General features: G+C 45.6%; 1 protein-coding gene across 2 annotated transcripts in view; it reads left to right on the top strand.

The window, feature by feature from the left end:
* Nucleotides 1-24,022, top strand: part of LOC138472243 (protein DDI1 homolog 2-like) — a 996,683-nt gene that overhangs the window by 703,977 nt on the left and 268,684 nt on the right. For both annotated transcript variants that reach the window (XM_069610322.1, XM_069610323.1), the window contains exons 7-8: nucleotides 18,868-18,971; nucleotides 19,477-19,666. In XM_069610322.1, the coding sequence (XP_069466423.1) occupies nucleotides 18,868-18,971; nucleotides 19,477-19,666 (294 nt within the window). The remainder of the gene's footprint in view (nucleotides 1-18,867; nucleotides 18,972-19,476; nucleotides 19,667-24,022) is intronic.

Here is a 24,022-nt window from a genome sequence, read left to right as displayed (position 1 = left end):
GCGCCACGCATCGCGCATTACTCACCGGACAGCATCGCGCACACTGCACTTTCGCCTACCGGCCCATGCTCATCTTCACACTGCATGACAACACCAAAATACCTTTCCATACCTAAAAGGAAAGAAGCAAGACATTATAATTTGAACTAAGAGGAACATAAGAACTGCATATATAGACTGTAAAGCAGCAAACCTATGGAGTCGCAGCAGGCCTGGATTCCCACAGGGGGGCTTGCACCAGTGAAGTAAATTGGTCGCTGCTCGCCCCCCACATCTACGCGCCCCTGCCACGAGGAGCAGGCTGGAGAATCCACCTTTTACGATATTAAGGTGAGGATCTGATATTGAATCCAGCTCTCCTATATTGCATACCCATCTTTAAGCAGAGGCCTTACCAAGGGCCCGGGAGAGGGTTCGAGAGTGCAAATTATCCAACCAGGGCTGGGTGGTGTCCCCGTGGATAACAGGTGAGCGTAACAGTAGGTTACGGTCCGCCTGTGCTGGTCCTTCCATCCCCCTACCTTCCTTGGTGAGGGCCATCTTCAGGGGTTTTGAGACCCACCCATCCATCGGGCCCTTAAGCAAGACATGCCCGATCTTACCATCTGACGTAGTGTTCGAGACAATAAAGGGCCCCTTTTCTTTCATTTGGCACTTTTGTTTGGGGTGCAGTATTCCTGTTTTCCTTCCTTTGGGGACAGATTTGGGCCCCTTATTGGACTTTTCTTTATGCTCCTAAACTTTGTAGGCGGTGAGTCATGGGCATTTAACAAAGAGAGTTCGGCACAGATGGCTTCAAGCGCTCCACTATCTGAGGCTGCTGCCACGTAAGCCCTTTCTTGAGAAGGCTAATTCTTCCCAGGAGATGATGTCGCACTTATTGTGTGGTTCATGTTTTGATTGGCCAATTCTTCATATACCGGACCTTTGTGATATTTTTTTTAGGACAACATTTAATTCGGTCAGTTCATCCCTTAGGGATTTTTGTTCCTCTGCTATCCTGGCACACACCTGGAAAAGAACATCGATTTGTGTTTCCAAAAAGTCCAATCTCCCCTTCTCCCGGGGTGGACTGCTCCCCTCATTGACAAGCTCATTTTCACCAACTTCCCCCATATCCTTTCCCCCTTCACTCTCGCCTGGAGCTGATTCCGATGGTGTCATGGCATTTTCCAAGTTAGGCGAACGGGAGAGGTTAGAGGACATCAGATTGTCAGGCTCAAAGTCTGTCGGAGCCATAGAATTCCGCCTGACCACATGGCATAATTTTGTAAGTGACCGATTGTTGTCTATCAAGGTAATTGAATCCTGCTGCACAATCCCAGGTAGGGAAGTATTTATTGGGAGGCCACAAGCCTCCATATCCTGCTTGTTTGGAAAAAAATACTTTATTTTTGGTTGAGTGGAAGGAGGTGCCACACGTGTAATATTCACTTGTCTTTTTTTTGCGAGGAACTGCTGTTGTTATTCCTGATGTGTTCATAGTGGGGCTTCTTGCACGTTTACCCCGAGTTTTCATTTCTAGGACAAATTATTATACTGCCACCACTCTGTTTTTCCTGCTAGAATTGCCAAAGCAGGGTGGTTTGATGGCCAATTATTCAGAAAAGGTGCTCCTGCACTTAATCCAATGCATGCACCACAATGAGAAATTTCCACAATGAAGACCAATCTTTTTAGTCAGCTGGTACCACCATCCACTTTGCTCATTCTCACCTACTCTGCCTCGCCATCTGATTTTGGTTATGCCCCGCAATTCAGGCTAGGGACTCTCGCATGGGGCTCAAAGGTAATACCGCCCAGTCACCCCAGCGGTGTCCACCTAGCCCTTGAACTATATGCAGTCTGAAGGGCTATCGGAGGGCGGAGCCAGGTGGGAAAGCAGATCTGCGCCTGCAAGGTCGTATCTGCAGAACAAGTTTTGGAAAAGTCAAAGTTCAGATGGCTGAGCAGCCCAGAGTGAGCTCAGCTACAATCTACGAGCCTGTAGTGTCAGAAATGCTGGTGTCTTTAATGCTGCATGCCATGCGGAAATGAATACATATCCAAAACCAGTTTAACATTTAACTGATTGCAAGATTGTTTATAGGAAATGTGCAATGCAGACCATAAGGTGTGAACTTACTTGGATAAGCTCCACCGCTCCACACCTGAACACAGCAGAACACTTCTGCCACACTTCCGCTACGCTCAGCGTAGTACGTGGCTTTTTGAGCTCCACGCGTTCTAACCTTATTAAAGGTGCAGTGATACTTTTCCAGAGACTAAGCAACATGTTGGAGAAATGAAATAAATGCTCTGCTCCTCTCTCCACGAACACAGTCCAAAGTTGCCTCGGCCACAGCAGAACACTTCTGCCACACTTCCGCCAGGGCAATACTACAGCTAGAATACTATCAAAATCCATCACCCATTCTTCAATTTTAGGACAAAAGGATTTTCTAACTCCGATTAGTAGACCTCCAAAAGCACAACCCCGCTTTCCCTTAATGGCCTTATTAAAAAATATGGCATAGCAATATAAAATGGTGGCGTCTTTAAGCCGTACTTCTTTAAATGTAAATGTCAAATTTCGTTACATCAAGAGAATTGGTGTATGGATTTAAGAGACTAGAATGTCCTCTGCTATTCCACATGATCAATTTATAAATATAAAGGCTTAAGACTTGGCATTAGCTTTGCACTTTTGATATTGGCTAAAGATGCTGAAAGCATATTCAATCATCACTTGACCTTTTATTACTATTCTGGCCCAGTAAAGACACTATTGGACACAAAACATTTGATCCACTGTTATTGTTTAGGGAGCAGAGCGAAGTGAAGAAACGGCTAAGGTTGGCTCAAGGGAATGCCTTGACTCATTGCGAAAAACATCAAACCCCATTCCCTACAAAGGATTCAACTTCTTTTAAAATTATATTAAATCAATTAAGATTTGATGTGTAGGACAACTTGGTACGTACATTGATCATCAAGCGCAATTTGTTCCACATATCAGGGATTCTGTCAAACTTAAAGCTGGAATCAAGGCAAAGGAAGATGCAATAGTCCGCCTATTTAAAACAAGGTCTCAACTCTTTAAATAGACCTTCAAAGCTTATGAGATACAAACACGACCTTGATTGAATGTTAACCTTGGAACCCCTGATGTCCATTTAGTATTACTTTAGGATCTTTGAGTGGTATATCCTTTTACCCCAGTAGCCAATCTTAGCCATCTTAAAGGAGGTGAGGACATTATCAACTGAATCCTCAAGATCATGCACTTCCATATCGTCAACCAAACATTCATACAAGCAGATGTATTAGCCTCTCTACTCTTTAAACTTTGTAATCTGCTCATTCAATGACTTTACCAGATAAGGGAGAATGGTCATAGAAGAAGATATTACATTACTCGATTTCCCCACAGTGTTGACTTTCCACTTATTTTGAGGCATTTTGGATTTGATGGAAGTTTAAATTTCTGATGTTGGCACAAACGACCCTCAAAGTAAAACCATAACACAAGATTGATCTGTATTTAAAGGACGTAAACATTTCCTAGAGTGTCCCCTTTTATGAGCAAGTGCCTTAAGCATATTTTTGTTCTTTTGTTGACCCCGATTCGATTTCTTGTGCTTATGCAGTGATATAGGTAAAAGGTTTATCCATCGATTGGGAAGCAATTACAATTGGTGATTCCAGAACAGTTAGTGTCCACATAATCGTCATTCACCTTGTTAATTGGAGGGGGGGGGGATCCACCTTTATTATTTCACTAACAACTCTGGATTAGACACAGAGAATGGTGGCTATTGAATGGCATCCCCTGCTGTGGAGGCTTCAGATGCAACCGTGATAAACTTTCAGTGAAGGGGACTGTCTGGAATCAAGAAACTTAAAAAGATGTTGGTGTTCAATTTCAATTCCCCATATAGAATATTCCTACGGCCGAATTGGGGACTGCAGCACCACATATATTACTGTATTAGCAGTGTAGACTAAACACCATGCGCCCGTTGAATTTAGATGAGTTGGATTCTGGTCCGAAGGCAAAGAGTCTTGAATCGAAAAGACTGATCCACCAGGCTTTTCAGCCGTGCCTGTCCTTTTTTTTTTAACTGTTTGTTTTATTATAACAGAACTACAACCCCCGGCTCCCCCCTGGTACACAGATCACACACCTGTTTAATTGGAAAAACCATAAAGTGTTAAAGATGTTCCCAGTATGTGTAGACTTCGAGGGCAGTATTGTTCAGCATAAGCACCCTGCAGAAAGTCCAAACTGGTTTACCATTCTGTTGTAAACCTGCTTTGTGCCCCTTGAATTGTGTACATTACCCACTCCATCGAGACAAATTCCCGCAGTTTTTGAATCCAGTCTAGTATTTGCGGAGGGTCTACGGATTTCCACTTCCTTGCTATTACCAATAGTGCTGCTAACCTGAGAATAGTATAGGCCTTCCGACAGTACTTCGGCCACTTTTTGCTGTCCGGCCCGCCACCCCCAACAAGATTTCAGCTAGGGATCCCTCACCGGGGAGGTCAAAAATCTTTTGCATATGTCCCTCCACTTCCTCCCAGTACACTTGTATTTTCGGGCACGGATGCCAGATATGTAGCTAGTGCCCCATCTCCCCACAACCCCTCCAGCATGTTTTGGACATTGATCGGGATATCCTGTGTAACCGTGTGGGTGTATAGTGCCACTGGAACATAGTTTTGAACCAAAATTCTCTGATTTGAAGAGACTGTGCCAGCCGTGGGATATCGGACCAGAGAGAGGACCACTGTTGTTCCTCAAGGGGTGCCCCCAGTGTGTGTTCCCATCTGAGCTGGTAAGGAGGTGCGGGCTCATCTGTGAGAAATGTGTACAGTTTAGATATCAAGTGTTTGTCTCCTGGGTTTGAGATTAGATGCCCTTAAATGGCGTCAATGGCCGTGTGGCGGCTTGTTTGATCGGAGGGGCCAGCAGCCAATGGCGCACTTGAAAATATTAGAAAGTTTGGGATTCCTGTAAGCCTAATTCTTCCTTAAATTGAGTGAAGGCTTTGATGTCATCCCCTTGAAACATGTTGCATATTTTGGTGCACCCTGTGCTTCGCCAGTTTGCAAAGTCGCCTGTTGCATGCCAGGAGTGAACTGGGGGTTGGCCAGTATTGGGGTCGAGGGAGATGGGTATGTCGCGATATGCCTGATTGCATGGTCCCATGTGTCTTCTAAAAGTTTCGTAATTTCGCTACAATGGATATTCCGTGGCCTGTCTTACCTATTAAGCCATATGTTATCCCCCTTCCTCTGGCCCATTAACGTAGTCTCCATTTATCCCCACCCTTTGTTCAAGCTTCCTGTAAACCAATCTTTTATCACTCGTAGCTGTGCAGCCCTGTAGTATTCTCTAAAGTTTGGGATACCCAAGCCCCCTCTGTTTGGGGGGAGACTCAGTGTCTACAGCGCGATCCGCGGGGGTTTGTTTTTCCAAATTAATTCAGATATCTGTAACGCTCACCTGATTCCCGTAGAGGCGCCGGTCTTGACTGGGCGTATACCGTATCTTCAAAGGTGATGTGTAACACACGGCTGGCTCTTTGGGCTGGACCTCTGTGCACTGTATGTCTGGCTTGAAGGGTAAGATGTCTGCAGATAGAAAATGTGGGATTAATGAACTGGGTTATTGAATGTCTCTCTTTTCTTCCCTTTCTCTTCTCCTGTAGAACCCCAAAGGTTAACGCTCTCACCTTAGGTAAGTGAACGCCGTGCTCTCCATCTGCCTCGAGGCAGGGTGCTGTAACCAGTTTCTTCACCCGATAAGGGGAGCAGGCCTCTTGACTTCAGAGGACTGCTGTCCGTCGTTTACTGCACGAACGGTAAGTTTCGAGTAATTCTAATGTCTTTAAAGTCTTTAGTAATGATGTCTCTTGTTTTGCAGGGTTCCGGCGATGGCGGATGGCGGGCTGAAGTGAGTTGAAGATGGAGCCCGTGTGATGAATAGAAGCGCCTGGAATCACGTAAGTAAGCGCTTGTTGCCTGCTTCACGATGCGCTCTAACTGTCTTTTTATTTTGCAGGTACAAGTTTGGGGCGGCTGCAGGGTGCCGGAATACCCACTGGGTTAGATGTGGAAAGGAGTAATGGCACGTGAGTATTAAAGTTCCCCAATGTCTTTAAACGCACCTTGTTTTGTCTTTCAGATGCGGGATGCAGCGCCGAAGGCCTCCGGAGCGTGCGAAGAGTTGGTAAGCTTTTGTCTTTCAGATGCCGGAATGCAGCGCGAGGCGTTGGTGACAGCCGATGGACCAGGTAAGTGAAGAGCTGTCACTGAAGACCGTAATGCTAACCTGTTCTTTCTTGTCTTTATAGGTGTTGCTGAAGACTGGATTCAGAATGGTAAGCCTTTTTCCTTAGGCCCAGGATCAGATGCAGAAGACACGATGAGCGTTCTGCTGCTGAGGATGCAGAATAACGCAAAGCAAGATTCATCCATCGGGTGTGGTTTAAATAGCCTCCTGTAGTGCTTAGGTGTCTCCTTCCACAGCCACGCCTAAGAAAAGAGTTCCTGCTTTCCAGAAGAGTTCCAGTGTTCTGAATCTAGGGAGTGGCTCCTGCCCCACCCAACAGGAAAAGTAGTTCCAAACAGAAGAGGATCAGAGACTCAACTGGCAGGCAAGTAAGCAGCATGGTCTGCTGCAGGTAAGTCCACCCAAGCATTATGAGCCCGGCGCTTCCAGCGCTGGGACTGGGCATATTTATGAGCCTGGTGCCACTGGCGCCAGGACTGGGTCCAAAAGGTCCCAATTGGGACTGGTTGGCACTCGGAACCTGGGTTATGGATCTGCTTCCAAGGGAGTTGGGAAAACCCTGACCTTTTGGAAGCAGAGATCATGACAATATCATTTTGTTCATCGTTCGGAAGAAACGTAACAGGATCTTAATTGGAAGGGCCTGAAATAGATAGAGGATCTAGGGTAAGACCACCATTTTAATAGTTGACTCGCCTCAACCACGTGGTCATGAGTGGAGTCCGTGTCTGGAGTTGAGCCTGGATTTGGGCGAGAAGGGGTTGAAGGTTTCTCATATAACTCGCCTAGAGTGCGCGTGACAGAAATCCCTAGGATTCTGATGTTCTTGGGGACGCACTTCAATTGCATTGCATCTTTGGCTTTGGGCAAGTCATCCCTGTCTACTGATAGATTTATAATTTCCGACTTCAGGACATTAATTTTTATCCAAATGGATTGTGTCCTCCAACGTATTCCACATCTTTGACATGTAATGTCCACAGCTGTGCACTTCGGAAACTTTTTCGGCAGTTGGCGTACTGCGTCGATGACGTCAGGTTGATGTCCCTCGAAGTCCTCTGTCGAGGGCGACATCACTGGATGTTATAAATAGGATGCACAGCTTCCGTAGCCTCAGTTCCGTTTTTTCTGTGAGCGTGTTGCTTTGTGAAACTCGGCGCGCCTCATGTGTTTCATCATTGAGATGTCTTTTTCTTCGTGGGCATGCATTACCTCAACAAAAAAGGGGGGGGTTGGGGTCACTCCCGTTGTGCAGAGAGGCAATGCAGCTCTGATTCTGGGCCATCCAGCAAAGAATTTCGATCTCTGCAGTTGATCTGAACCGAGACGGAAATGCGGCGGACGCTCTGAGCAGGCAGAGCACGGTCTCTCTTGAGTGGGAGTTGGCTCAGGAAGTGCTTATGGAGATCTTTGCCCTTTGGGGAACCCCACAAGTGGATCTCTTTGCCACGAGTGCCAACAGGAGGTGCGAGAGATTCTTCTCAAAGGAATTTCCGCCGAGAGGAGCCTTATGCGACGCGTTCATAGATTGGTCATTTCCTCCAGTCCCTGTCATTCCTCAAGTGTTGCGGGGGTTGCAGAGGTTCGGTTCCCACATGATCCTCATTGCTCCGGATTGGGCCAGGAGAGCGTGGTACCCGCACCTTCTAGAAATGTCCATCTGCCCTCCACGCCGTCTTCCCTACCAAGAGGATCTGCTCTCGCGAGGGGGTCAGGTTCTCCATCCAGAGGTCAGGAGTTGCAACCTTCACGCTTGATATCTGAAAAGTTGAGATATAAGGATTGGGGCCTCCCGGATGACCTGATGGAGGTGTTGCTTTCGGCCAGGCAGCCAGCAACAAAATCCCTGTACCGTTGGCATAAATTCTGTGACTGGTGCAGAGGACAAAATGTTGATCCTTTTCAGTGCCTCATTCCTATGGTTTTGTCTTTCTTACTTTCTTTGGCCCACAGGTGCCTTCAAGTAGGTACCATTAAGGGGTACCTGGTGGCGCTGTCTATCTTTAAGCGCTCATCTGAAGAATTCTTATTTCAAGATTCCTTTGATCTCTCCATTTCTTAAAGGACTGACACTAATGTGTTCCTGCTGTTCCCTTTCCAGGTGCTGGTTTGGGATTTGAATCTGGTTTTGAAATTTCTCATGGGTGCTCCATTTGAACCCTTGCACTCTTGTCCTTTGAGAATATTGTCCTTCAAGACTGTGTTCTTGGTTGCGGTTACTTCCGCTTGCAGGCACTTTCCTCTAAGCCACCCTTTACTGTGTTCCACAAGTACACGGTAGTACTGCAGGTACGTCCTTCCTTTCTACCTAAGGTAGTGTCTGAGTTCCCTTTGAGTCAGAAGGTGGTCTACCCTTGTTTCCTCCTCCTCATCCTGCTAAGGAAGAGGAGCGACTCCAAAGGTTGGATCCTAGGAGAGCTTTGAGCTTTTACATTTCTAGGATGTCCAGGGTCAGAGTGGACGATCAACTCTTTGTAGGATATGCTGGGCACCGATTGGGCCAGGCTGTTACCAAACAGACCTTATCCAGGTGGATTATCCTCACAATTACAGTGTGTTACCGATTGGCGGGAAAGGACCCTCCTGAAGGGTTGCAAGCTCATTCCACTAGGGGCATGGCTACTTCCAACGGGGAGATCCTATAAGGAATATTTGTGATGCTGCTACATGGGCTTCACTCCACACCTTTGTTAAACATTACTCCGTGGATACGATCCATGGTCAGGATATGGCCTTTGGGAAGGTGGTTCTTTATTCCGCAATCTGATTGGGTACTCTAAATTATTTTCCCTCCTCCATTTACTGGTACTGCTTTGGGAGTCTGTCAAAGATGTGGAATACGTTGGAGGACACAATCCATTCGAAGATCAAGCTACATACCAACTGGTAACGTACTTTCGACTGAATGTTCCTTCAACGTATTCCACATGGCCCTCCCAGCCTGCCCCTATGGAGAATTTCCTATGTGATTGCAGCTTACGTTTCCGCAAGGCTTTCTGCAGTCAAGCAGGCATTGGATTGGAGCCACATGTTCTGCAGGAAAAAACTTAAACTGAGGCTACGGGCGCCGTGCGTCCTATTTATAACATCCGGTGACGTGGCCCTCGACGGAGGCCTTCGAGGGACATCGACGCAGGACGCCCTCTGCCGAAAAAGTTTCCGAAGTGCACAGCTTTGGACATTACATGTCAAAGATGTGGAATACGTTGAATGAACATCCAGTCGAAAAACGTTACCTGTTGGTAAGTAACTTGTTCATCTGGCTACCTGGCCATATCTTTCTAACTCTAGTGCTGCAGGGATTGAGGTTGCCGGGTCTGTAATAGCCATCACCATATCGTCTGCATATGCCATCAGTGTGTGCTCGTCTGCGCCGAACGAATACCTTTAATCGCTACTGACATGTGGATCCGTGTCAACCGGGGTTCCAGGTGTATTGCTTATAAGAGGGGGGGGGGGGGTAAAGAGGGCAGCCCTGCCTCGTACCCCTCGGGAGGGGGACCAGATGAGACAGATGGCCATTTATCATCAGTCTAGCTTTGGGATTAGTGTAGTTGGCCAGCACCAACGTGATGTATTTGGGCCCGAATCCCATTGCTTTCAGGGTGTTGAAAAGGAAGTCCCATTCCACCCTGTCAGACGCTTTCTCTGCGTCCAATGACACCAACCATGCCTTGTCTCCTTTTTTGCTTACTTTTTCCAATAAATGGAAGATCCTCTGCAAGTATTTGTGGGTTTGACAGCTCTTAATAAATCCCTGATTGGTCAGGGTGGATTAGTACCAGCATCAGATGTTCGATGCTATTCGCTAGGACCTTAGTATACATTTTTGCATCTAAGTTCATAAGTGCGATCGGCCTGTATGACCCACACTTGGCCGGGTCCTTGCCCGGCTTGGGAAATACAATTATCTTGGTCTCTTCCATGGCGGGCATAACCGTGCCCACGGTAGCGAAAGAGTTGAATAGATCTGTAAGTTTAATGACCAGAATAGGGCTACATTTTTTAAAGAAGGCTGCAGAGTAGCCATCTGGGCCTGGGGATTTCTTTAAAGGGAATTTTGCTATGGCTTTCTGAACTTCATACCGGTTAATGTCCCTTTTTAGCTGATCCCTCTCTACAGTTGGAATTGTCTTAAGTGGGGTTGCGTGTAGGTATTCACATTGGAGTTGCGGGTCTGGGTGTTCCGATTTATATAGGGTTGAATGGAAGGTTTGAAATTGTGCCGTGATTTGATCAGTTGTTGTAACCACTGCCCCCACCCCCCCCCCCTTCCAACCGCCTGGGCCCTCTACCCCTAGGATGGTTTGGGTTGCGTCTTTCTTTCTCAGTTGTCGCGCTAGTAATTTATCCGCCTTGTTCGCTTTAATGTAGTATTTTTGCATGAGAGAGAGTAGGCTTTTTTCCGCATGTTTCGTGGGTATCAGGTTTAATTTGCCCCTAGTGTCCCTGTACGCCCTCTGGAGCCACATACTGGAGTCTGTCTCCATTTGCTTCATTATGTCTCTCAGTTCTTTTTCGAGATCTTCTTCTACTTTCTTCCTTTGTTTTCCCCTGTATGCTGCTACCGCTATGATGTCACCCCTTATGGTTGCCTTGAAGGTATCCCATCTAGTGGCTATGCTGGTCTCCCCGCTGGAATTTAAGGACAAAAATTCACGAATTTTCTTCGCCCACTCCTCGCAGATGACCTGATCTGCCAGCAGTCCCGTTGTGAATTTCCATGTCCATAGAGAGTTTCTCCTATTGGGGAGGGCAAGCGTTATCTGCCGTGGTCGGACATGGTAATAATATGTGTTGCGATGTCGGAGATACGGCCTATTAAGTTGTTGATGCACAAATGTAGTCGGTCCTAGAAAACTATTTATGGAAGTGGAAGTAATGTTTGTATGCCACCTCATTTCCCCTCAGCACCGTCCATACATCCCTAAGTGCCAGTTGTTCAAATTTGGCATCCAGGGCTTTGGACACCGGGGGCCGGGCATATTTGGCACTCATATTTCTGTCCCGCGCCAGGTTCAATGCAATGTTAGTCCTCTAGCAGGATGGTCTCTCCTTCCCCAAATTCCTCTAGACGCGATAGGACCGATTTTAGGAAGCTCTCTTGTCCTGTATTCGGGGCATATATTGAGGATATTTGCAGGGTAATCTGGCCCAGTGTAGCAAAAATGAAAAAATAGCGGCCTTCCTTATCCACTTGTATGTTCACTATTGAGGCCTGGACACTGGTTTTGAATGCTAGGAGCACCCCTACTGATTTTTGGCGTTCACCTGGATAATTTGCATGGAAAGATGTTCTAATTTCCGCAGTTTCACTAGGGTATTCAGCCCCCTAATGTTAGTGTCAGGCACTGGAATGTCCGGGTTTGTCATAGTGTGCCCACTGCTGGGAATCCTCCTTTTGCTAGTCAGTGTAATGGTCATCCATTTGTCCCCGTGTACCCCCCTACCCCATGATCTCTATCCTCGTGAGTTAACCTAAACGTGCCCCCCACCACCTCCTGCACACGATTGTCCAACCACCCTCCCCCCCCACCAATCCCCCATAGGTGATCTTTGTGGCTTGCAGATGTTCTAAAAGACTTCTCATATCCCTTCTCTTCTGCAGAGTGAGTTGTGATGTGTCTTGGTAGAGTGTGATGATCCGTGGTTTACACAGACCACGGCATGACAGACGAGATTTTCGGCGCCCCTTTTGTCCTTCCAACATGGATGGTCACGTAGCTGTGAGTAACGGTCTAGCGGATGTTCCACTCGCAGTAGCCACGCCCCTAGACTGGCGAGCAGTATTTCCGGATCCATCGCTCGCACATCGGCGCGTTGCTACTCTCTACCCAGAGGCAAGCTACGCTTCGCAGACGTAAGTAGGAATTCGTTCATTTGCCTCGCAAATCTTATACCTACTTCCCGGAGATCCGGCTTTCAACTCCATGCTCATTTCTGTTTGTTTGCGTTTCCTCTCGCATGCCGCTCTAGGCAAACAGCAGAACGTGATTACATCCCCTCTGCTCCCGCTGATATAGAGGAGCCTTTTCTTTCAGGAGTTTGTCCATCACCCGGAATCATTAGGACTCGAGTCCCAGTACGTTTTTCTGAAAGCCAGACGAGTTTCTTTCTTTTCGTATTTCCTTTCTCGAAATTGCATTGAACCCCTCCTTACTCTCCACTAATCTCTAGAACTCAGTCATATCTGCACACGGACCAAATCACTACAACTTCATTCTCTGCACTAGCGAAACCATTATCTTCCAGGAACCTCCTCCGGGCGGTAAGATTTATAGACATTCCACTACACATAGCAGGGGTAGGCTAGAGGGGTGAATCAGTCTGATCTCCATCTGTATTTTGTTAGGCTATTCTGTTCCATCTGTCTTCTCCAAGACTCCCTTCCCGGACCTTTTCCCTCCAGTATTCCGGGCCAGATTCATTTGACTCCAGGGTAAGCCTACTAGACGCTAGCTGAGATACTCCCTTCTTGCCTGCCTTATTGATCTTTTGTTTAAATTAGTCCCTTTGTGTTTATTTGCGCATAGCACCATTTTGAGATCGGAGGAGATTAGGAATATCCAGCGAAGGGGTTAGCCATTACGAATAGAATCACCTCCAGGGAGCAGCATTCAGGAAACTATGCTCTCTAGCAGCCCTTCACAGGGTTTTTCACCTTTAGGGGTTTTCCCTGAAGGTTCCACCGCGGTCAGACCCTTCGAAGTCGGATTGTGGAGGGGCTTCTAGGTATTCTCCCATTCACTTCTGAGTACGGAAGGAACCACAGATCCCGAAGATAATTAAGGTGGGTGTTTTCTAGTCTGTACTTGAGTCAGTTTGCATGTAATGATTTTTGAGTCATCACAATAGAGTTGTATCTCATTCCCGCAGTAGTAATTTGGCGCAGCTTTCCTCGCCGCACTAAGGATCAGTTCTTTTTGTGGGTAAGAGGCCATTGCGGCCAGGGTGTCCCTCGGGCGAGCCCCCGGGTCATTGCGTATTGGTCCTACATGGTGAATCCTGTCTATCGGGACATCCGTCTCCCCCTCGACGCCCAGCAGATCTTTAAGGATATTTCTCACTTGCTCTTTAAGGTCTACATCCCGTACATCACCTGGAAGATTCTGAATGCAGATATTGGCCCGGCGCAACATGTTCTCGAGGTCATCACATTGGAGTTCAGTGTTGAGTCGTCCTGGCTAGATGGTCGAAGTGGTCCACCGATCTCGATGTGTCCTGCGTCAGGTCCTGCTGTGCCCTTTCATTGGTGTCGACTCTCTCCCCGTCTTTGCGTATGTCAGCCAGTTTTGCTTTAATTTCTGTGGTAAGCGCGTGAAATTGTGCTTGCAGCGACGCAGTGAGTTAATCCTGGATTGACTGGAGGCAGCATTCCATTTCCTCCTTTGAGGCGGCCATGCCGCTTTCCACTGTCTTTGTCGTGTCCTGAGTGTCGTCCTCTTCTCTGGGTGCCTGTACTGCTCTGGACCGGCACTCCTGTAGGGGGTTTTGCTTGGGTGTGGATTGCACTTGTTACTACTTCACCGCTTTCTTTCCTTTATTGCCAGGCATTTACTGCTTCCACTGGGTATCCCTACATATTATCCCCACCAAATATATGACCGTTCATATGGTCGTCTGTCTCGTCATAGGCAATATTTTTGGGGGGGATAATTTGTTGGAGGGGGAGTTGTAGGGGTGTCTCCCACACATTTAGAATAATGCAGGGGTTGCGCAGGGTCCATGGATCAATATCGCTGCAAAAATATGGCAATGTTTTTGTATCGCAATATTTTTGCAGGGATATTAACACATGGAACCTTCCATTGTGGGGCCAGCGCGACGTGATCTGCTTCCCCGGCTGCACCTCAATTAAGAGACACCAATATGAGCCTTTCATCTGCTTGTAGGACCCTCCTCCGTGGAGTCAGCTGTGTTTGTGCCCTGAGCGTATGTCTCTGCCCCCATCTGTGGTGGCCGGTTGGATGTTGCACCCTCTCCCTTACCAAGGGTTGGGTTGGCCGGTTCGCAGTGCTGTGGTATTATGTGGGCCCTATGGCGAGGGTCTCCTCTTCCTTCTGACGCTGGTCCCCCACTGCTGGCAGGCGGCTGGGCGCCTGTCCCAGTCTGTAGCAGCCTGTTGGTTGTTGCACTTCCTTGCCTGATTAGGTGCTGATTTGTCTGTGCTAGGGTATTGTGCGGGCCCTGTGGTGGTGCTTTCACTGTTGATGTGTGGGTTGGGGGGGAGTGGGGGCTCCTCTTTCTTTTCCTGCAGATAGTATTCCTGTTGAAGCGTGTTGGGGAAGAGGGATACCTCTTATTCCTTCCTCTGCTGTACTTATCGTATCCCTCCATGGGCATGTGTTTGCAGGCAGCTATGACGTAGCTGCCATTCTGCCTGTGCTCTATGAATGCTCGGGTCCCTGCGGCTGGCTGCTCCTAGTTGTGGTTTGTGCCTTATACTGTCCTGGGTCTTTGCTGAGGGGGATGAGGCGCCCTTGTCCCTCTATTACAGCGTGTTGCTGGTCACACTGCGGGATGCTCTGTCCCTCCCAGGTGCTGTCCTGAATGGCCCTGTTACGTTCTTGCCTGGGGGATGCCTCGCGGGTTGTCTTAATTTTGCGGGAGATAAGCCCTGGTTTGCACGCGTGCTGTGAAGCCCGTGACCGCTGTGATGCAGCCGGGGCCACCCTAGCACTTGTCCCGCTGGGGCAGGGTGATGTGTGCACCCACCTTACACCGCAATCCACCAGTCCCGCAGCAGCAATTTTCTTCCTGGCTACTTTCGCAGGGTGCCTTTGTGCACAGTACTTCTCGGGAGCCTCTGTTGCCGAGCGATTTGTGCGGTTGTCAGTCGGTGGGGTGCTGCAGGGTCAGAATTCACACAGCCGCGACTCTACGCTACCGTGGCCATCTTGGAATCCCGAACACAGAAACCTTTAATGTGGAATTTTCAAAACAATGAAGGAGTGACTGTTAGAAAAGATTTATCTTTTAGGCAATGTTCCCTACACTTTCTATGGACCCTAAATGTTTTGCTTTTGTTTTTGGACTTGTCCTGACTTTTTACAGAGAAGTGAGGCCTTCAACTTCACTTCCCTGACGTTTTGCTCATTTGGCATGGGGAACTGATCAGTCCTTAAGACTATCAGTACTGGGAAACTGTTTTCCTTTTGTTGTTTTACTTTTTACCTGTTTTAGTAACTTTTCTAACCGTGCACTCCACATCTTACAATGCAGTGCCAGGGGATATGTCTGTATCACTGTAGACTTTTACACTGGGAATTTTGGTTACTTTTATATTTTATACTTTTGAAATACATTGCGTATATGCGCTATATAAATAAACTATCATGTCATATGTGCCTAAAGACAAGCTGGTGGCAGCAGTTAAACTTTTACAATTTTTGCAGTACTTTTAGTTTGCAAATTTGTGTTTACCACATCTGGCTACGAAACGTGGCGAGTGGCCGGAAATGGCTGTGCCACGAGATTTTTCACTTCTTTGCCCATATTGCTTTTTCCTGCCTTCTCAGGTCAGGAAATCCCTAATATGGTCATGAATTTGCTCAGGAAACCTGTTGTTTTCACAGGCTAATGCATGCCATTTGTGTGTGGACTCAGGAAGTGGGTGGGACTGTCTGGTCCCATTCCACAACCATGGTGAAAGAAAGTGTGGTGTGCATGCATGAGTGAAACCCATGGTGGTCCTGTGTAGCTGTGCAGCCGACTGAAGACATATAGCTGACTTGTGAAGAGGCCTGGAACCTTTCCTGTAATTGCTCTGCTGGACTACGTGATCTAAGAAGATCCTCTGCATGCTTCGACCCTTAAACTGGTGGGACAAACCAGTCTCAACGCCTTCTTGCTTTCCTGCAGTTCTGAGCCCTCGGAATCATCCCTGGACCACCTGGTGGTCGTCGAGCTCCGATTTTAGCTACCGCGCCAGAAGTGTTGCCTTTCTGTGTTTTTAGCCCAGAACTTCAGTGATTGCCAGCTTGTTCTACAAGTCGCCTACCTGCCAAGTTTCAGCTTCCCAGCATCAAGGGATACTGTCCTGGAAGGTCTTCTTCGATCGTGACTGAAGCGATGCCTGCTGTCGCCCATGTGCAGTGACTCGGTGGAACCAGCTTTCCTCCGTGTGGTAGTGTCTTGAATAGGCCTGCACCGGTTCCTGCTGCATTTCTCCATCAGAAAGAGTTGCATTCAGCTCCTGGACCGGAACCCGCAGATCCTTGGCTTCCTCTACTGGATCCAGCGGCAGGAAAACCTACCTCCAGCGATTGCCAATTTACCTACCTAGTCACTTGGCAAAATTGGAATCAGGGAGTGAGTACTCACAATACTTTTAGCCGCCCTTGTCTCCCTTATAATAAACCTTAGAATAAACGTTGGTTTATTCCATTTCACCGCTTTTTAAACACTTGTTCTAAAAGCTGTTCTAAAGGATCAGAAAATAGTTTTACTGATATTGTTGAGAAGTCTTCTGGAAAAATGTTCACCATCACAAATCTTTTCCTACATTTGTCCACTCTCTGAAGTGAAGCTTTTGTGACTTTTGGGCCCCAAGCCCCATTTAACATAGGGATTGGACTTAAAAGCGTAGGGTATTATTCTTGTGTGCTGGTTTTCCTTACTGCATCATTACTTACCTTCCTTTCAGGTGTTAGTGAATTTAATGCATTTGTAAAAACCACAGGTGACTGTATGTATATGTATTCTTATAACTGAGTGTTGTGTGATATTACCTACTTGTTTCATTTTTCTAGTCTGTCTTGGGCCTATAATAATAATAATAAATAGGTATTGTTTAAGCAGAATTATTGTGTGCTACAACTGTGTGGACTCATTGTGGACCCCCCGACAACACTCACTCCTGAGAATAAGCCTTGACCACTCTCTAAATTGGGTTTGGCTAACCTCTCAATGTTCCTGTGCACCATAACTAGGGTGGCCTCCTGAAATCTGTCCGCCAGGTCAGATTTTAGAAACCCATCTTAACAGTGGCTAAAATGGAGTTCATATCTTAATGCATAGTCCCCTTGAAGGACTCATTTTCTAGGCGCTGACACAACTGAAGAAATAAGCTTTCAACCTCCTCAAAAGGATGATCGATGTTCAGAGCCTGAACACCTGCCTCACTATTCAAAACACTTGGGACATCTGGAGCCTCCATTATAGAAGAGGAAAGAATCAAACTCCCGTTCACACCAATGGGGTCTGGAGCCACTGGAAAATAACTTGAAATGTTCCCCAAATCGCACTTATTTACTGTTCCCTAACCCAGTTTGCCTTCATTAGATAACTGTGGAGTCAGACATAGCTGTCGCAATCAATTGGGCAGGAGATTGACTTTTCATTGGCCCACCTTGAAGATTGTAACGTGAGGAGCTGGGAGTAGGCATGAAGGCAAAACAGTAGTAACAATGTTGAAATGTGCACCTAAAATTGGGTAGATGTACAAAAGGCGATGGGAGGTCCAAACGTGCAGTTCTTAATGGGACAAATATCAGTATAAGACCTAGCCTACATTGTTGTCAGAAATGTGCAGAGATCTTCTAACCGGAGCAACCAACCACAGAAGCCTCAACAGCAGCACACTCTGCCGCAGTTCGCTTTTTTTTCGTGCAGCATTAATGAACATATAGGTTCTGGCAGGCTTCTCCTCAGAAAGGCAATCAACAGTGGGGACAGACTGCGTTCACTGCAGCACACTCTGCTCCACTCTGCAGTAGCCTTTCAACACCATGTACCTTGCAAAGCAATTTGCGCTACAGCTACATGGGCTTCCCCGCTAGCTTTCTGCAGGCATTACTCGTTTAATAGAAGCTACAGTGCAAATGCTCAATTTGTTCAGGCAATACTCAAGAACATGGTCTCTGTAGTGACAGTAGTAAGGGGATGGGACATAGCAGTAAGGAAGATTTACTCACTGTATTGACTACCGTTCTCCTAGTCCTAAGTTCTTTCATCCATACACCCTTGCTCCTTCCACCTAAACAAGGTAGTTAGCCCTGCTGGTCCTCTCAGTGCTAAAGCAACTAATATAAATGAGAGCAAGTGGCGGAGTCTGAGCTTTCACGCATGCCATAGCATACAATTTCTCAGAGAGAAAGTGCACGTTTTGCTGTTAAAGACTCTTATCCCGTCCCCATCATGCGGGAACTAGTAAGAGTACAGTAGGAACTACAGCATTTTCTATCCAGCATTGATGATCAGTCCGTGTACTGACTGCTTTGGAATTGTCCTCTAGGAAGGGCTGAATGAACTTATGATTACACATGTAAGTTAAACTTGAATGCCTTATTGGCTCCTGTAAGTCCTTCAGCTCCTTCACTCCTACAACCCGCTCCCCCTTCTACTCTTATGGCCCCAATAGGTTTCATTTTACTAACCAAGAAAAGTTCTGGTTAAGTGTCGGCAACATGATGGCTGTGGCAGTGCAGACAAATGTGGGTTGTGCTAGCACATCCTGTGGGTAGAACTAAAGAATTCAGAAGTTGTTATAGTGAGTAATCTTTACTTTATTCTGGTTAGAAATGTTTTTAATTGACATACTTCGATTACCTGAGTTGCATTAGCAATGAATATCTTGTGTTCTCCAGCTCAAGTTCAGATTGAAGGAGATTTCTTGCCATGTTCCTTCTCAATACTTGAAGAGCAGCCCATGGATATGCTCCTTGGACTGGATATGCTTAAACGACACCAGGTAATAGTGGTATTCCTTCTTTCTTTGTGTGTCTGTTTGTGTTGACGGAGAGGGCTTTTATGTGCTGCTAGACATTTTCAGGGCATCTTGGTGGCATGTCTCACTTATCGACAGGGCATCCTACCCCAAATTATTGACTTTTGGTGCACACAGATATTTGTAATTGATTGTAGGGAGCATGTCACTACATTTATCTGAAGGGCCACACCGTCATGTTTGCTTTTACGTGACTGAGGAAGCACACAGACCCTTGTGCTCAGGTGAAGGAAGGTACTCCACTTTGGAATGACTGAATGGATGCTCTGCCTTTGTTCTTTTGCTTGACTAGCTGGTAGGGTCTGTTTTGCTGCTTTGTCTGGAAGAACACACAGCTCTGTGTACTAATTGCTCAGGAGCGAACACATGTTGTGCCATCTGGTTACAGTATAAGTCATTGCACTGTTTTCAGTAAATTGTGTTCTCTGCTAGATACCAGTTTCTGTGCACATTTCTATTTTTCTTTTAGTGCTCCATTGATTTGAAAAATAACTTTGTGGTGATTGGTACTACGGGCACTCACACTGCCTTCTTACCAGAGGGGGAACTTCCGGAGTGTGCAAGACTGGCTTATGGACCGGGGCGGGAAGACATGCAGCCAGAGGATATTGCAGATCAAGAACTTGCAGAAGCACTACAGAAATCTGTAGAGGAAGCAGGTATTGCATGGAGCTGCACGTTGTGAACCATTTGAGGTGTGGATTCTGCATGCCAAAGAGCGCTCATTCTAATCTCGACTATCAACTAATAACGGACAGGGTAGAGGGTCCATTGAAGTTCCATTTCTACAATCACAGGGACCTCTTGTGCTGATTATCAAATAAATATTTAATTGCCTCCCCTAAAATTGTGAAGTATATTCTTTTTCTTTAAAATTACAAGCTGCATTTTTTAGAGGTTATTCATCCTTGCATCAGAATGTACTCCTCTCTCTCCAGATAACTTTGCTCATTCCCAATTTGTGTGAAATCCTGTTCCTTTGGCAACTGTCCTTTACGTAGGGAAAGTTGTAACTTTAAATTTAGAACACCCTCCACCCCCCTTACCCCATGTGAGGAGTCAGGAATATGAGACGGACACCATTGATTAATGGTTTGGCCCAACTACTTAAAATAAAAGGGAGTTGGGAAATATAACTGTCAATATTTTTAGAGGTGTTTCCTTACGTAAATCAAAGGGTCCGTCCAATGTCAAGATGTCTAAAGCAAAACATCCTGTGTCCAAAGGACTATCCTGGCCCTCATATTTTAAAAATAAACTCTAAGCTGAAAAGGAAAAATGTCTCTGGCCTTGAGTAGTGTACCAATGTTTAAAAAGCAAATGCCTAACTCCAAGTTCCAAAAAGATGGAGTTCCTTGTTCCAGAGGATGGTTCGCTTCCCTTGGATTTCTCTTCACTCTGTTTTATACTTTCAAGAATCAGTGCCTTGGGTTTCTCTTGATCAATAACACAAGTTGTATACAACACAACTTGGCTGTTAGTCTGTATCTTGGTACGATACCTGGTGTAGTCTCCTGACAGGTTTTCTCTCCTCTTTTATATATTTTAACTCTGCCTTTTGCCAGCCCTGCTGGATCCTTATCAGCACTTCGTTAGGTGATGTCTTTTACACACTGTTCAACTTGACTTTGTGTGGTATGCTTCCTTACCAGGACTTTATTATATTAATACTTTTGCAGCTTGCATCTGCCTGGTATACTCTCCTGCCAGGGCTTTTCTCTTGTGACTTAAATCTGACTGGTATACTGTCCTATATATACAAATTCCACTGAACAACTTCCCTGCTTCACATCCAAGGGGTGTGACAGGCTATACACAACAGACAATGGGAGAATAGTCTTAATTAAGACTGAGAGACATAAAATGATGAAAATACATATTTTTATCATTATCGTATACAAAACACCAACATTTTTCTAAAAAACATAAAAAGCACACAGAGTAATGTGTACCAACAATGAACAAAATTTCACAACACATTTCATCAAAACCTTTCATATCATTTCAAATGAAAGTGAGGTTAGTATGGAAAGGTGAGGGGAAGTTGTAAAAATCAACCCTTTGAACAATTCTTCCCAAACTTAAGGTATATATCTTTGTGTCGACACTTAGTGGTGTTTCTGGGTTCACCAAAAGAACCTATCTGGATTAATCTTAATAACGTAGTTTGTTGGACCCGTCTTCAGGACTTTTCTTGTTTGTAGTCTTATTCAGGACAGTGTGCATTGCCTGACATCTGTCTTTGTACGTGTGCAGAACTATAAAAAACAAAGTATAATATTGGTTATTAAAAACTACAAAATATAAACATCTCCCTGCCTAGTGCGTAATGGATATGTCACTAACCTTTTATTTCTTGAGTGGCATGTGAGGAACCATTTCTGAAATGATCTGTGCATTTATTCAAACAGTAGCAATGATTGCACACACTAGGAAGAGAACAATAAGAAAATATTTTGGCTCTCTTCTACTGTTATAACACATTTCAGAAAAGGTTATTTGTACACACTTAATGTAGATTTGACTATATCAATGTTACTAGTATCTTTTGATATTAATCCAGAGTTTCATAGGATTTAGCAATTGTTACTACACTGAACCCTGTTGTATCAATGCAGTTACCTTAATTCATTTAACTTGTTTGACATGCATCCACAATATTTTAGAGCTGCATCTTCTTAATGGTGTGTTCACCAATTGAAATCTCATCTACGTTACAGCCACCTATTGCAAATGACAATAAACGGGAAACACTACTAATTATTTAAGATACCCATCAATTAATTTTGTTAATTTTAAACTTTAAACCCATCCTGTGGCGGTTAGTGGTTGATTCATTACCTTCAAGGTATTTCCGAGCAAGCAGGCGGTTTTTTCAAAGAGCTTGCTTCCTACGATGTTCGTTGCGACGGGCACATTTGCTGTGTTGCACTTGCACAGAAGACTTTTTCCAAAAATGTGTTTCCTATTAAAAGAAGCAGACCAGTATAGCATTTGTAGACTAAGCTATTATCCAAATGCTCCTTAAATTTGTTCAAAAGAAATAAAGCGTCTTTCCTTTACTTGGATTATCGAATACCGCTGTAGTTTTCCTTCAAGGATCCACGGAAAGCGCTAGCGCGGTCATGTGACCCAGTGCTTTTATACATTCCATTGAAGGCTACAACGTGTGTTTATGCTGATCGTCCGCCATCTTAGATGTTAGTCTATTTCCAAAGAGGCCAAACATTTATTATGTGGTCATTAGGTAAATAGCAATTTATAGATTGTCTCTTATAAAGATCTTTAATCAAAGGGCACTTTTAAATGCATGTTTTTTTATGGTGAATATTTTTTACGAATAAATATAGCTGAGGCATACAAAATGCCAAAACTTCTATCTAATAAATCGGAGACTTCTGTTTTCTCTTCAATGGTGAAATTTTACAGCAGATTATGTTTTCCGCCAATTATGAAATATTTATAAAAAGGGGTGCTGTTTTACCATTTTACTTGTCTAGTGGTAATTTTTTCTTACTAGTACGTAATGCAGCATTTTTTGATTGCCACAGACAGGGCAATTAGTGGACAAAAAGTCCTGATTCAATCGCGAGGTTTAATCCTTCTTTAACAGAGTTCAGCTTCAAAATTCATTTTTGCTCGAGCTTTCGTAATTTCAGATCTGGTATACTGTCCTGCCAGGACTTTTCTCATATGTGTGCTGCACACACTTACAGACTTAATAGTCTCTTGTGTATTCTGTTCTGTCTTGACTCTGCTTATCCTGCCAGGGTTTTTCTTGTAGGTATATGGCATACATTTACAAACTTGACAGTCGCTTATATTTCTTTTGTTCTATCTCTTTAAGTAATATTCACTTGCACGCACTTTGTTATACACTTCATTCAATGTTTTCTTTCGGGAGGGTTGCCAATACGCCCTGGTGTTCCTGCTTCCCTTGGGTGGACTCACCAGCTCTTGATGGCCTGTATAGGTTCCCCCACGGCAAGCCTGCAGCTCTTTGGCGTCCGCTTCCTCTCGCTGCCTCTGCTTCGCAGCTTCTGTGCCTCTCGCGGCTCCTTCTCTTCTGTTTGGCGTCTCTCCAGGCTCGGGCGGTGTGGAGGCTGCCTTTCGGTACCTCCGAAGGCTCTAAAGCTTCTTGTCTGCTTCTGGTGTCTTCCCAGCATACCGTCCCCTAAAGTAGGCGTCCCTTGGTTCCTTCTGTGACCCGATTGACTCCACGGACCTCGCACCAGCCCATCAGTCCCTCGGTCGACACAGAGCAGACTAGAATTCTCCAGCCACCGTCTGTTAGCTGGTGCACCGGTTTAACTCTCGTGGCAGCTTGCCTTTTCCTTCAACAACTAGAGCGCAGCTTGTGCTCTTGGCCTCCACCGAACTTCATTATTAGACTCATCTTCAACCCAGTATTTTCATATTTAGGTAAAAGGAAGTAATTTCTTGATGCTTGAAAGAAAATTATGGAAAAGTGTTTTCAGTAGTTTTGAAAGGCAAGTCTGATTTTGATGATTTGTGTACAGAGTATGGGAACCTTTATCCAGTAACCTTCCTAGGTGGGTGAGGGCAGGTATGACAATGTGCCATTAAGGCATGGAGAATGGATGGGGTATCCTCAAAAGAAAAAGGGGAATACTGATAATGTCATGTCACTGCTTGGGGTTTGCCTCCCCCCCATGTGATCCTCCCTCATATAGCTTCCCCCAGGATCTGGATCAGTTAGTGGCTGCCGTCCCCTGGCCACATGGTCACTGCTGGGAAAGGAGTGATGACCCCTTCATATTCATCACACCAAGAATAATTTCTTGCACCAGCCCCATAAACATATTGTCCAACAAGTCAGCCCACACTTCTGTTTTTCCGCCTGCCACGAAATGTGATTTTTATTACAATTTTTAATTCTTACTTTCAATTTCTTCCGCAGTGATTTTGTTTTTCTTTTATGATCTGTGTAGCTTAGACGTAAATACCTTTTCTTCCATTTCTGTTTTGAATCTATTTGGCTTCAGTTCAATTTT

Source organism: Ambystoma mexicanum, chromosome 8 (genome assembly GCF_040938575.1).
Source record: "Ambystoma mexicanum isolate Mex_15411 chromosome 8, UKY_AmexF1_1, whole genome shotgun sequence".
Lineage (NCBI taxonomy): Eukaryota > Metazoa > Chordata > Amphibia > Caudata > Ambystomatidae > Ambystoma > Ambystoma mexicanum.
Note: the sequence above shows the minus strand (reverse complement) of the source record. Positions and strands in the feature narration are given on the sequence as shown.